Below are 14,966 nucleotides of genomic sequence, written 5' to 3'. Positions count from 1 at the left end.
ACTGTGACTGTGCTCTCTCTTTGAAAGTTACCTTGTGTTTGTGGATCTCCTACTGTTTTCTTTCCCTCCGACTGGCAGGAATATAAAATATTAAGACAAGGGGCAAAACGTGGGTGTTTAAATCAAAACATGAATAAGTGATATTACAGGAGGCAGCGCAGGAGGGGAGAAAAATGATTGAGGTTTGGGGGTGAAATAGGGTCACTTTTCCTACCCTCCACCGCCCCCCCACGTAGCTCAACCCACTCCCCATCAAAGCTCCAACTGACCACCAAACCTGATCCCCACTCGCCTGTCATTCAAGGCCCGGCAGGTCCCACCCGCCGCCTGCCCCCCACTGCCTTGGCCCCTCTTGGCACTTGGACATCCAATCGCCTCCGGGTCTTTGCCCGTGCTGTCCCCCGCTCCCCGTCAGGATACTGTTCCTCTCCTGTATTTAGGGTCGGGCCTCAGTCTTCCCCTCAGTGAATTGAAGTCTGGCCCCCATTCCCTGCCCGGATCTCTCAGCACTAGCCGGGGCCTCAGGGTGCTCGGAGCACCCCGCCCTCCGCAAGACCCCCCACCCCGGGGGCTGGACTCCAAGTCCCAGAAAGCCCTGCGCTTCCCGTGGGTGGGGCCGGGGCTCCCGCTCCCCGCGCGCAGTTTGGGAGGTACTAGCAATTTTCAAACTTTGGCGCTGAACGGGCGGGGCGGTGTCAACTTCGGCGTAGCCCGCCCCTTGCCGGGAGCCAGAGGTGTGGGGCACCCGGCCAAGCTGGCGTGTCCACTCCGCGAGCTCTCCAGGCACGACACGGGGCGCTGTCTCCGGGAAATGGGTTTTCGAGCCCATTTCTAGGGCGGGAAACTGAGGCACACAGGGATTTACGGGAACTGTCCCGAGACCCCAGCAGGGGCTTGGCGGGGGCGGGATTCGAACCTGGGACCCTCTGACCCCAGGGCGCTAGAAAGTTAATGGCCAACTGCTGTCTGCTTTGTGGGTATAGGGTGCCAGCGGTGGGCGAGGAGCCGGCGAGCCTGGGACTGTCCAGCCCCGCGAGCTCTGCGTCCCCCGTCCTTCCCTGTCTCCCACCCCCACACCCGGCGCCGCCGCCCCGACTCGGCGCGGGAGTTTGGCGCCACATTTTCCAAAACCTCTGCGCATCAGCAGCTGCTGGCTTCCGGCCTGGATCCTGAATTCCGGAGCCTGGATCTAGGGATCTCGGATTCCAGAGCCTGGATTAGGGGAGCGGTGGAGGCTGATTGAGAAGCCTGGATCTGGGATCCCCGATTCTGGCGCATGGACCTGAACTCCCGGATTCCAGAGCCTGGGGAAGATTCTGGAACCTAGATTCCAGAGCCTGGAGGCTAGACCTGGAATCTAGGATCGGAATTCAGGAATCTGGGGATGGAACCCTGTAATCCCAACTGATTTTGGAGGTAGGTCGAGTGCAGGAGCTTATGGGAATAGCTTTTTGTTAAGTGGGAGAATGGAATGATGAAGTCAATAAATATTGGTTGAGCACCTCCGTGTGTCTGTCACTGGGTCTGCCTCAATGACTAAAACAAAGGTCCCTGCTTTTCGCCAGAGTAGGGGGACAGGAAACAAATGAAGTGAACAAGTAAGTAAATGATAGGGTATATTGGAAGTTAGTAAGTGTGGAGAAAGAAAGCAGGGTAAAGGGGCTTGGGAGCATGTGAGGTAGGGGGCTGCATTCTTATATAGGGTGCGTCTCTTAGAGAATGTGACATTTGAGCGAGGACTTAGAGAGACTCGGGGATGAGCCAGGTGAACGTGTGGGGAGAAAGCCTTTTAGGGGAAGGGACCAGCCAGTACAAAGTCATGTTCTAGGCACAGTGGACATGGCACTGAATGAGAACTTCCAGTGGGCGGAGACATATTAAAGAAGGAAATAAATATGTAATATAACATCAGCGTATTAATTATCTATTGCTGCATAAAACCTAGCCTCAACATATATAGTGGCTTAAAGCAACTCACATTTCTTACCCATTTCTGTGGGTCAGGAATCTGGGAGCAGTTCAGCTGGGTGGTCTGCCTCCCGGCTTCACAAAACTATAGTTAAGGACTCACTTCCAAGCTCACCCATGCAGTTAGTGGAAGGGTTTGGGTTCTTAGAGGCTGTAGCTGAGTGCCTCGGGCCCCTGCTGGCTGCTCTCCATAGGCTATCTCTTGTCCTTAGCACATAAGAGGATCTGGTTTGGGTTTTGAAAGTTTCATTGTTTGTTGTAATAGGGAAACAAAAACTGAAAACAATCCGAATATCCATTGGTAAATATAGACCGATACCCTTGTGTATATTCACACAGTGGAATATTACACAGCAGTAAAAAGGAATGCAACCCAGCAACACCCATCCACAGGATGACCTCCCCAACATAGGATCGTACAAAAAGGCAAAGTGTAGAAGCATACCTACAGGCCCCTGCCGTTTTTATAACATTCAAAACCCGACCAAACTAGCTGTGTTATTTAGGGGTGCTCCCAAATGTGATATAATTGAAAGAAAAGTGGGGACATGGTTATCCCGGAAGTCAACAGAGTGGTTGCCCTCTGTAGGGGGGGGCAGGTGGCACATGGTCTTCAGTCTCTAGAGGGAACCAGCCCCACCGACATCTTGATTCTGGATGTCTAGCCTCCAGAAATAGGAGAGAACAAATTCCTGTTGTTTTCATCCCTGCAGGGTGTGGGGCTTGTTTGTGGCTGCCCCAGGAGACTCAGACACTATAATTGCAAATCGAGCACTTTCCTGCATTCTGAGTTGCCCCAGGGTAATCGTAGGGACCCCTGGATTTGCAGCCAGCTGGCGTAAAGTGAGCGTGGCCCTGGGGAGTGAGCTGACGTCTGAAGCCAGGCCAGTCTGACAGGAATTGTGCTCTCAAACCGTACAAGTGGCTAAACTCCATGTGTCCAGAGAAACAAATTATCTGACGGAAAGTTGGGGTCTGCCCTCTATCAATTTGCACCTACTAAGCAGATTTATTTCCTCATCCTGATTGCCTAGAAATGTGTGGTTCTTTGAGTGCTTTGAACCGGTGGGTGACATCTCTCTGCTGTTCTTGTTAATACAATCTTTGACACATGTTCATCGTATATTCACAGAAAAATCATGCTTTTTCATTTTTCAAAAAAAAGTGTATCCTTTTAAAATAATGCCAAGACCCTCAGAGTGACGTTGGGGACTCATTCAGTCATTCAACCAGCACACATTTATTGGTACGTACTTGTGTACCAGGAACACCACGCTGAGCAAAACAGACCAAAACTCCGCGTGGCAAAGCTGATGTCGCAGTGAGGGGTGCAGATAACAGCTCTGGTGAATAAGTTGAATAGGTAGTATGTTAGGTGGTATTCGGTGCTAAGAAGAAAAACGGGGGTGGGGGTATGAAATGTGTGGGGTGGGGGTGTGTGAAACATACAGTGGGTGGCCCAGGAAGCCTGACAAAAGGAGGGACAGAGGCAAGATGACATGGGGTGGGCAAGGGAATCCAGGGGTGGGGGGGAACCAGCAAAGAAGAGGGCTGGAGGGAGGACGTGCCTGGTACAGTCTAAGAACAATAGAGAGGGTTTCTGGTGATGTTTGTCTTTGGACTGTGAGCAGAGGACACACGTGGTGAGACAGGTTCTGGAAGGGGCCCTTTGGGCGCTGCAGAGAAAGCCAGCTGAGGTGGACACCAGCATCCAGGGAGGGAAGGGGTGGCTTTCAAGCTAACTACAATACAGAAGGTATACGGAGCACTTTCTCAATGCCACGCCCAGTCTAGGTCATTGTTTATGATTTTTGGACATCCTTTGGACAACCTGGTTCTCTCCACATCAAGAGGGAGTTTCAGAGAGGTTAAGTCACCAACTCAAGGACACACAGCTTGTGAGCAAGGGACGTGAGATTTGAACCAGGCCAGCCTGACTCACAGCCGAGCTCCCCTCATTGTCTCCAATGTATGTGGTCTCTGGCCTCCCCACCTTAGCTCTTGCCTTCTCCGATACCTTCATCCCCACCTCCTCCAAGCCCACCCTATCTTACCAACATCTCAAAGTTCAGGCGACTTGCCTCCACCGTGATTCCTTGGGGACAGGAATCACATCTTGTTCGTCTCTGCAAAACAAAACAAACATGATGTCAGAGGCCAGTCCTCCCCCTGCTTCAGACTTCACAATTCCTTCCTGGCACATCCAGGAGTAAATCCAGACCCCTGCCCGCAGCCACCCAGGACTTCCTGACCTCATCTCCCCACGGTCCCCTCACTCACTCTGCTCCGCCACCTGGGCCTCCTGGGGACTCCTCAAATATGCCGGCTGCTGTCCCACTTCAAAACCTTTGCACATGCAGTACCTGGAACACTGCCCTTCACAGCTTCCCAAGCCTGGCTTCTTCATGTCACTCAGGTCTCTGTTCAAAGGTCACCTCCTCAGAGAAGCCCACCCTGATCACCCCACCCAGTGCCAAATCAGCACCTAGTAGGCCTGTACTGTTTGAGCGTTAGATAACAGCCCCCATTTAGAGGTCGCACGACCAGTGTCTTCTAAAGTGGATATCAGAATGAACTTATTTTGTGCCCAGAACAATCCTAGACAATGCTACGATTTCCATTTGCAAGGGGGAAACTGAGGCACGGCGATGGAGGTGGGATAATGCCCAAGCTCACATGGCTGGTCAGAAGGGAAGATGGAATTCAAACCCAGGCAGTCAGAAATCTTCTTGGTCACCTCTATCCCTCCCATGTGCTGTTTGGGGGGATCTGTCTGCCCCCCCATTTTTTTCACCCCAGCCCCTCACACACCTCCTTCTGTAGTGTGCTCGGGCTGCCATACCAAAATGCCATAGACTGGGCAGCTTAAACAACAGACATTTATTTCTCGAAGTTCTGGAAGCTAGAAGTCTACAATCAAGGTGCTGACAGGGTCAGTTCCTGGTGAGACCCCCTTCCTGGCTTACAGACGGCCACCTGAGTGCTGTGTCCTCACACAGTGGACAGAGACTCTGTTCTCTCTTCCTCTCCTTGTAAGGACACGGATCCCATGGTGGAGACCTCATCTAACCTTTATCACCATCCAAGTGCCCCACCTCCTAATACCATCCCACTGCGGGGGAGGGTTTCAACATATGGATTTGGGGGGGACACAAACATCCAGCCCATGACGTCTCCCACAATATAGGAGCCTTAACTTTGCACTCACATTTCTCAATGTCCCTCCCCAGCCCTGGACTCATAACCCTCCTGAATTCCAGCCACCATGCTGGGAGGGAACGTAGGACTCACCTTCCTCCCAGGCAGACTGACTCCCTACCCTTCTGGAGACTTGGTTTCCCCCTCTGTCCATTGGGAATACCTACCCCCTGCCTCCCAAGTTTGCTTGTGCGGGGCTGGGGTTTAAAAACAGGGTCCCAAGAAGCAGGGCTGGGACTAAAGTGAGGCAAAAACTCAGTCATGATGAAAAATCATAACTTAATGCAACATTTAAAAAAAGTTAAAACACATGCAATAGAAAAATGTCATGCTGGAGACAGTTTCACAATTTGAAATCAAGACAGGATCAGTCATACTGATTTTCCCTTTCAGCTGGACTCCTAAGGCTTGTGTGGTGTTGGCACTGACCGTGCCTTGGTGGGAAACGTTAACATTCCATTCGTCTGGGTGTTGTGACGCGTGTTTTGATTTAAACTATTGCATTAAAAATATTATTTATCTCATCCTGGAGGAGTGGTGACAGTTGAACAAACTTGTGATTATACCAAACCCCACTGAACTCTAAAAGGGCGAATTTTAGGATCTGTGAATTAAATCTTGATTTTAAAACATGGGAGGAAAAAAGATTATTTATCTTGATACTGAGTTTTTTGGCGCCTCTTAAAATTTGTGCCAAAAATGTGAACGCTCTCCTCAGCCAAGGAGGGCAAAGCAGTGCCTCAAAGAGTATGTGTCCAGGTCTGTCCTCTGCACCAGTGATGACAGCCTCGCCCTGAGAGGCCACGCTTCTGTCTGCGCTGGGTCCTCTGCGTGGCAGTCCGTTTCCTATCTTTACCAGGAAAACAAATACTCATCCTTCAGGGCTCATTTTGCTTTGTCCTCCCCTACTCTGACTTCCCTGACCTGCATTCTCCTCAGCTCTTTCCTTCTAGACTCCAAACATCCTGTCCTAACCTTGGAATATCTACAGTATCTGGGAATATCCTCAGGGAACTCCAGCTCTGTGCCCTTGAAGCAGTAACACTGTCTTCCTGAGTCTCAAGTCCTTCCTCTGTAACCTGGAATAGTGACACCAGTGCTACTCCATTGAGGGAAAAACTGCTTACAAAATACTCAGCATGTAATAAGCGCTCCATGAATGTTTGTTCTTATTTGTATTTTCAATGCAATGCAACATTGATAACAAAGTAAGTACGTTTATGGATTCTCATTTGCAAGGTGGGTATGAATATACCCACCACTTTCCTGACCGGGGAAGTCCCTGCCTCACACATTCTCTCATGGGGGTGGTTCTGGGTCCCCTCACCCTGGTAGATGTGTCACCTCTCCTTGGGGCAGACAGGGACATCCTCAGGGATGGGCTCAGGGCAAGGGAGGCATTGGCCTCAGGAGCAAAACCTAAGGAGGCACCAAAAAAACTCAATCAAGGTGAATATCTTCATGCAGTATTTTAAAAAAATTAAAATCAACACAAAAATCCACGATGAAGAAAAAAATCAAAATTGTAAATAAACAGGATCTCACTCTGCACCGGTGCAGCTCACCTCCCAGGGCCTCTCCTAGTCCTCGCCCTGTTGGATCCTGTCTACATTTAAAGTCTTCAGCTTCTTTTCATCGTGGATGGGGTTTTGCATAAATTTTGATTTTTAAAAACTATTGCATTTGGATATTATTAAATACATGTTGTATCTGTAAAATATTGTGCATATCAAATATTGCAACTGTTACCCAAGTTCCAGCCCTCCTCACCGCACCATCCCTGCCGGTCGTTCCTTCCGGCGCTGCAGCCGCAGAGACACCGTTCGGCCACCAGGTGGGGCCGCCGCGCCTCTCAGCGCCTGGGACATTTCGCGCCCCGAAGGTGGGAGGCGCGGAGGCGGTGCGATGCGTCAGCGAGTCCGCAGGCCGGGTGCCTGGGGAACCGAGCGGTGGGGCTGAGGCAAGACCCCAGGCGTAGCGGGGGAAAGGACGCAGCTGTGAGTCACCTGAGAGCCCCCAATCGGCCGTGGGGGACAGTCCCACGCGGGCCTGCCCGCCTAGCTCGTGAACTACCTTCGCGTGAGACTGTGAGACTGGCCGCCGACCCTGCGTGCGGCTGTTCCTGGCGCACACGTGTGGCTCCAAGTAGCTGGTGGCTCGGGAGAGTAGCGACCTCACCAAACCTCAGTTTGCCCTTTTACATCATGCAGATAAGTGTGGCTTCCCGGGTCCTTAGAGATTAAATGAACCATGATACAGGAAGGCTGGTACATATATAGTACGCGCTCAGTACATATCAGCTCCTACCCTGGACGGAGGAAATAAAAGTGACGACCGTCATTGCAAGGGGACCCGAGGTGGCAGCGTGCGGCACAAACATGAACCATTTCCTTGATTTCTCTCAGACCAGGTGTCCAGGTACAAATGGTGGCAGGAGAGGCGCCGGCAGGGGGCGCACAGCTGGCTGAAGCCCAGCCACCTGCGCCTCCCACGCGCACCCCACCCTGAAACTCAAAGCTGGTGGGGAGGGGGCATCGGGCTTGTCCTTAGGGCTCCTAGGGTTTTGCAGCCCCTGCTGCTGGGGACCTCGAGATGGCCTCTCGCGACCACTAGATGACATTTATTGAGTGCTTACTGTGTACCCCTTATTTTATGTCATGTTCCCTGCAATCTAGTGAGGCTAGTATACATTCTCATAGGACAGGTGGGGAAACAGGCCGACATTCGCAGCCCCCAACATTGGGGACCTCGAGGTGGCCTCCGGCGACCACCACCGTTTATTAAACGCTTACTTGTGTACACCTTATGCTTTTAACGCTCCCCGTAACCCGAGAAAGCCGGAGTTGCATGCCCATTAGACAGGTAGGGGCGCAGAAATTTAGTCACCCAATGTCTAGGGTCCTGCATGCAGGGGAGACCCTCACCATCACCACCTTGGGAGGGGTCAGGCTGCAAACCAGGCCCCCACCCCGTGCAAGCCCCCAGCAGAATCTGGGAAACTCGCGGGCCCGGGACTCTCCAGGGACTGGGAGGGGATTCCAGCGCCCCCCGTCCCCGAAAGTCCGGTACGCCTCGCGCGCTGGAAATCCCGCGCGCGCCCCGAAACGCGGCGCGGCTGCCGGGAAATCAGGAAAAAAACTTCTCCTTTTTTTTTTCTTTTCTGGCACTCTGGCTCCCCCCGCACCCTCCTCCCGGCTCTCGCCCCCACGTGGGACGCCCCCGCGCGGCGCCCCGACGCCGACCAATCGCCTTGTGGGTTCGCCAATGGGCGGGGAGGACGGCCGCAGAAGACACGCCCTATTTTCCAGTTTATAAAAGGCGGCGCCCAGGGATGCGGGTTTAGATCGCTGAAGCCGGTAGCTCGACTGTTTCCTTTGTTGCCACCTGGATTATTCTTGCTGAGAACTTTGCAGTCTTTTTCCGCCTATTTGGGGGAGGATTTCGCTGCCATCCGAAGATCTGGGACGAGCGCTCAAGCTCTTTGGGAAGGTTTTGGGCTCTCCTGCTTCGGATTTTCCATTTTCTCCTTGGGACTGTCGTGGGGCTGCTTTCCACTGTGGATTATAACTGCAACATGACACTGGAAGAGCTGGTGGCGTGCGACAACGCGGCGCAGAAGTAAGTAGCCTGAGGTCGGGCGTGCCGGGAGGGGATCCGAGCGCTGAGTGACCGGCCGGGCGTTGACCCCTCCTCTTCCCTGCCCCAGGATGCAGATGGTGAGCGCCGCGGTGGAGGAGCTGCTGGTGGCCGCGCAGCGCCAGGACCGCCTCACCGTGGGGGTGTACGAGTCGGCCAAGCTGATGAATGTGTGAGTCAGACCCCGTCCGAGGGCTGGGCGCGGGTGGGGACCCCACTCAGCTTTGCAGGCTTCCTGCTGCAGCCCTCTCTTGCATGGGCCTGGGACTTCCCCAAATGTCCCCTTTGTGGATGGAGGGCCTCTCTGCTATTTTGGGGGGTTGAGGGGCTGCAGTATCCTGACGCTGCATCGTTTGCAAGCACTTCCTTTATTATGCTTCTACCTTACCCCCCAATACTTTGAACCGTGGTCTTCTCACCCCCTCCCACCCTGCCAGCTGCTTGCACACCTGCGGTTTCTGTTTTTGCAAACTTCCACGTGCACGGTGGCCCCTCCCCAGGACCCCAGCTGACCGGTTCCCTTCCTCTGTCTTCCCTCAGGGACCCTGACAGCGTGGTCCTGTGCCTCTTGGCCATCGACGAGGAGGAAGAGGACGACATTGCTCTGCAGATCCACTTCACACTCATCCAGTCCTTCTGCTGCGACAATGACATCAACATCGTGCGGGTGTCAGGCATGCAACGCCTGGCGCAGCTGCTGGGCGAGCCCGCCGAAACCCAGGGCACCACCGAGGCCCGGGACCTGCACTGCCTCCTGGTCACGGTGAGCTGGGCCTCCTGGGTCTGCCCCGCCCCGCTTGGGCACCTGGACTGGTGTTTGTCAACAAAGTCCTGCACCAGCTCAGCCCTCAGCCATGATTGGCATGTCCCGTGGGCAGCCACACAGGGGCCTCGTCACCCTGTAAGCTATTTTGAACCAGCCTGTTTTCCCCACAGGGGCCCTGGGAGAAAGAGGCCACTCCTGGGGCTGCCTCTGAACCTCATCTTTTTCCCATCCCACAGAACCCTCACACAGATGCCTGGAAGAGCCACGGCCTGGTGGAGGTAGCCAGTTACTGTGAAGAGAGCCGGGGGAACAACCAGTGGGTCCCCTACATCTCCCTCCAGGAGCGCTGAGACGCCTGCCAGCATCAGAACCGGTGGAGTTGCTGCCAAAAATAAATAAATAAATATTTGACCCCCTCCCCCCAGAACAACCCCCCAAAACAACCTAACCCATGAGACCATCGGGGGCAGAATCATTGGAGACAAGGAGAGGGGAGTGCGCGGCCACCCCCAGGGCGGTGAGCCTGGAGCAGCGCCAGTGGGCGGCCACGGCGAGAAGAGGAGAGGGGGACCCAGGCCGGCAGGAGAGGGGACCCTGGAGCTCAGGCCTTGTGACAGAGCAGAAGCTGCAGTGGGGGAAGGCCTGGACTCCACGCTTCAGTAGTGGGGTGAGATTGATGGCATTCCCCCACCCTTCTTGAGGTTGGAGCTGACATCTGCGCGCAGGCCTTGGATGATGAGGGTTGCAGACCCTCACCAGGACTAAACTTTGGGACTTGGGAACTGGGGCTGCTGTTGCTCTGCACCCATGAACTCCCAGTTTGCAAACTAAATAGACAATATTTTGTTACTTGCACTGTGACTTGAACCACTGAGAGGGGAAGCTTACAAATACATCTATTTTTACTTCTATGAGGATGGCCTTGTAATAAACTTCTAAAGCTTCTGGGTTCTTGTGTGTGCACGCGGCCTCATAGAGGGACCAGGACCCTGCCCCCCCCCCACTCCAGCCGCCCTGGCCCGCCCCCCTCCTGCAGGCTCACCAGGAAATGTTACTTAAGTCCCTGTTAGCAGCTCCAGGCTCCTTCGCAAACACAGTGCCTCTTCTCTGTGCAGCCGGCGCCACCCAAGTCCAACAAATCTTTGCCTCTTTTTTTTTTTCTTTTCCCTCCTCCTTCCCTGTAGCAATTAAAAGACCGGTTTATTACGAAACCTGGCCGCCGTGCCACTGCTGTTACTGGCTGTGCTGGAGCCAACCCCAAGCTCTGGGCACATACAGACGCACCCTCCCCGGGGCTGGCTGCAGCCCCTGCCTGCTCAGCCACCACCGCAGCCCAAGGTCCAGAGAGGTCAAGGGGGCACGTGCGACCACACAGCGAGGGCTTGGGCCTTGCAGGAAGTTCCTCTGGGGATCCCCCAAGGAGCCCTCCTCACCCCACCCCCCCCCACCCCGTACCCAGGCCTTCTCCTTCCCAGGATGGGCCTCTTCACTGCACTAAAGAAAAAAATTTTTTTTTTTCTTTTCCCAAACTAAAATCAACCAGCAGAAAAATACCCCAGGAAGTCTTGCTCCTGGCCCAGCTGGGCTTGGCACGTTACAGTGTTTTGCCTCTAAACCGAAACTGTTGGGCCTCCTCCCTGTTCTCCCCAACTTGCTTGTAGTGACTCCCACTGCCCCGGGCTGGGAGCTGGGAGCGCCTGAGTCTGCAGGGTGGGCTCCTGCCTGGGCAACCTCGCCTCCCCTCCGCCCGGGCTGCCTGGCCCGGGAACAGGGGGAGATGGAGGGAGGGGACTCCTCCCTCAGGCCGCGACCTTTCCACGGAGAGCCCCACGTGGGCGCGTGAGGAAAACCCCGGCGGCCTCCCCCCCGCAGTCACAGGACTGGGGGAGCCCCGCGGAGAAGGATGAGGGGAGGGAAAAAGAGGGGGGGAGAGTCCCAGAGGGAGGGGGAGGGGCGGGGATCCCTTCAGGGGTTGGGAGGAGGGGAGAGCCCAAGGGGGGAGGGGCGGAGAAACACCTGTACGAGGTGGGGGAGGGGAGATGCTAAGTGGAGGGACCCAAGCCCCCGCGGGGAGGAGGGGGGAGCACAGCTGGATATGGCGGAAGGTGGGGGGAAACCCAGAGGGGTTGGGGGTGGGTGAAATAAACCCCTATAGGAGGTGGGGGAAGGGAGTGAAGAGACTGAAGTGCCTAGGGGAAGAAAGGGGGACTCCACCAGATTGTGGGTGGGAGCTGGCTGAGCTGGGCGGGGCAGCAGAGGCTGAGGGATGTCCCCCTGAGGTGGGGAGCTCAAGGGGAAAGAATGAGCAGGGACAAGTGTCAGTCCAGAAGCTCAGGCTCTTGGTGTCAATCAGCTCCTTCCAGAGAGGCTTATCCCCGTTGACTCCTGTGGGCTTGGGACCCTCTGTCCCCATCATGACACTGGCCATCCAGAAGTGCCGTGTGACCTCTGACCCTCTCATCCCTCAGTCCCCTGTACAGTGAGAGCAAGACCCCAGGCTCCTGGGCCCCAAAGAGATACAAGGCATGGATGGGACTCCAGCTGTGTGACCCGCTGTGGGTATGTCTGTGTCTCAGTTTCCCCCTCTGTAAAATGGGGATAATAATACTACCTACTCATAGATTGTTGAGGCAGTTCAATGAAATATGAGTCTATTCCCTAGCTCAGTGTCTCCTACATAGAAAGCCTAGAAAGGATTGGCCATTATTGCTAATACTACTATTATCAGCACTATTATGTCCCTGCACTTCCAGATTCATCTCTAATCCTCTCACAGCCACCCTGTGAACCAGCCCAGCTGAGACCAGGGTGAGGCCAGGGTGACACGCCTTCCATGCAAAATTTAAGAGAGCGGCACTTCAAACCTCAGTCATCAAGTTAAAGAATATTTTCAAGCACTATTTTTTAAACGAACGATGCAAACCAAAAAAAGAGAAAATGCCGTGGTAAACAGTTGTTAAGTTAAGAGCAGCAGGGCAGACTCTTCCTTTTGCCAGACTCCAGGCATCTCTCAGCGGCCCTGGCTCGATCCTGTGTCATTTAAACGCTTGATACTTGGTTCATTCATTTTTTCGGGTGTAGAACTGAAGGCTCAGAGGAACATGTGACTTCCCAGGACCCCAGACTCTCCCCTGTCACCAGCATGAACACAGAGGGTCCTGGCTCTTACGAGTAGTCCTTCTATTACCATTACCGTTGGTATTGTCGCTGTCATTAAGAAAAGTATTAAGTCTAGGAATCGGCTTGCAAAGCTGCTGTTTTACTCAGTTAATAACAGCAGTTAGGCTTAATCGGTCTTCCCTGGTACAAATACCCTTAACCTTGACGGTTGCTCCATGGGAATGGTGCTGTTGTCTCACTTTCCAGAAGAGGAGACTGAGGTCCAGAGTGGAGCTGCCACAGCCTGGCCAGGAGTCTTGAATTGTTGGTGGCCAGCTAGCTAGTCAGCCCCTGGGGAAAACCCAGGGGTGGAGGGGTGCAGGTTGCACCACCCTCAGTACCTCCCACCCACCAGAGTTCACGCTGGACCTGGTAGAGGTTGTCACAGGTCACCAAGGCTCAGTCACAGCTGTCGGTGACTCCCCTGGGCTCCCATCACTGGGGTGCCAGGAGTCATTTTGCAACCTCAGCAGGAGGGTGCAGGCAGCTGGGGTGGCTGGGGTACATGCTCACCTCGTGGTACCTACACCTGCCTCTGTCCACACCCACACCCATGGGCCCGAGACATACACACACCCCGTACGAGGTTATATGTACTCAGAGCCATGCACACAGCTACCCAAACACCATACATACTGTCACGTACTCAGGTCCACGCACTCCCAGGCAGAGGACTCAGATTCCAGCTGTAGTCCGATCTCCTGGAGACAGCAGCTTGGCTTCTCTGAGCTGCCTTGCCATGTCTGTCAATTAGACATACCATCTCTCACCAGCGTATGTCCACACGGGTACACACACGCCATGGACACAGGGACACGCTCGGGGTGCCCAATGTGTAAATACAGATATGCTCGCTGCCACCAAGCCTCAAAGGTTTGTAGGATTCTAGCTACTTCCCTGAACCCTCCCGGCCTGGAGAAGGGGGAATGGGTTTGTGAGCATGTCATAAAACACATAACACATCCCTGGACTTGGGGACCAGGCTGGGGGCTAGGAGGAGACAGCCAGACACGGCCCCCCTGGTGGGAAGAATAGCACAAAAATAGCTGATGGTACCCTGGGCCCGCCCTTTCGCCCTGTTGTCTCTTCATTCTTGAAACAACCCTACAAAGTAAGTACCATTATCATAAGTGCTTTCTACCGAAAGGGAACACCAGAGCTAGGAGAGGTGCAGTGACTTGCCGAAGGTCACATAGCTGGACAGTGGCAGAGTCAGGGACCCAGCGAAGCCCGGCATGATTCAGAATTAGACTTGTTTATGTTTATAGACAAAGGAGCTATAACTCACATACCATAAAATTCACCCTTTAAAGGGTAATTCAGTGGTTTTTAGTGTACTACACCAAGTTGCGCAATCATCCCCACTATTTCCAGAACATTCCATCACCCCAAAAGGAAACCCCATGAGCAGTCGCTCTCCCTTCCCTGCCCCCAACCCCTGGCACCCATGAATCCACCTTCTTTCTCTGGATATTTGCCTGTTCGGAACATTTCACATAAATGGAATCAATCACACACCAAGTAGCTTCCTACCCTTGCATGTTTGGGGATTCGTCCCTGTGGTAGCACGCGTCGCTCTCAGAGTCTGGACTCGGATTGCCGCCCTGTGTCTGTGGCCCCCAGTGTGTGGACTACAGCACCCTCCCCTGTAGACGGGATATACAGGAAGGCACTCCAGGGACGCAGTTTATGGTCAGAACGCACCTCCACGTGCGGCATTGCACACACCCCCTGCCTCCAGACAATGCTTGCACACCTGGCTCTCTAACCTCTGGCTTGTGCATGCTGACCCCTCTGCCTAGAACCCTTCCGCCCTACCTTTCCCCAAGCCAATGCTCACTTGCCTTTTTGTTCTGTCAGTGACCCCTCCTCGGGGAAGGCCTCCAGACAAGACCCTGACAGCCACCCAGCTCCGTCCACCTCCCCTTCCTGGCACCTGCCCTAATGAAATGACTTTGTCCTGCCGTCATTGGCTTCTTGACTGTGTCCTATGTTAGGCTGCAGACTCCAAGAGTGCTCAGAGAGGGTCTGTTTTGCTGGCCCCCTCGGCCCCATGTGGCCGAGCTCAGGGCCTGGGATTTAGCTGACATGTCATAAATGCTTGTGACATAAAGACTCAAGCCTGAGCCCCGAGTCGCCTAAAACTAGACATTTACCTATCACTGACCTCCTTCTCTGGGACCGACGGTCCGACTGTTGTGTCCCTAAAGGACACGCTAGCCTGCCAAGGGCTGAGCCC

General features: G+C 54.1%; 1 protein-coding gene across 1 annotated transcript; it reads left to right on the top strand.

Moving 5' to 3' along the window:
* Positions 1 to 8,501: 8,501 nt before the first annotated feature.
* GADD45B (growth arrest and DNA damage inducible beta) lies at positions 8,502 to 10,783 on the top strand. Its single transcript, XM_081076977.1, has 4 exons — positions 8,502 to 8,784; positions 8,873 to 8,974; positions 9,343 to 9,565; positions 9,805 to 10,783. The coding sequence occupies exons 1-4, from the start codon at positions 8,741 to 8,743 to the stop codon at positions 9,916 to 9,918; spliced, it is 483 nt and encodes a 160-aa protein (XP_080933103.1). The 5' UTR covers positions 8,502 to 8,740; the 3' UTR covers positions 9,919 to 10,783.
* The last annotated feature ends 4,183 nt before the right edge of the window (positions 10,784 to 14,966 follow it).

Source organism: Rhinolophus hipposideros (genome assembly GCF_964194185.1).
Source record: "Rhinolophus hipposideros genome assembly, chromosome: 16".
NCBI lineage: Eukaryota > Metazoa > Chordata > Mammalia > Chiroptera > Rhinolophidae > Rhinolophus > Rhinolophus hipposideros.
The sequence above is the reverse complement of the archived record's forward strand: the minus strand, read 5'-3'. Positions and strand labels throughout refer to the sequence as shown.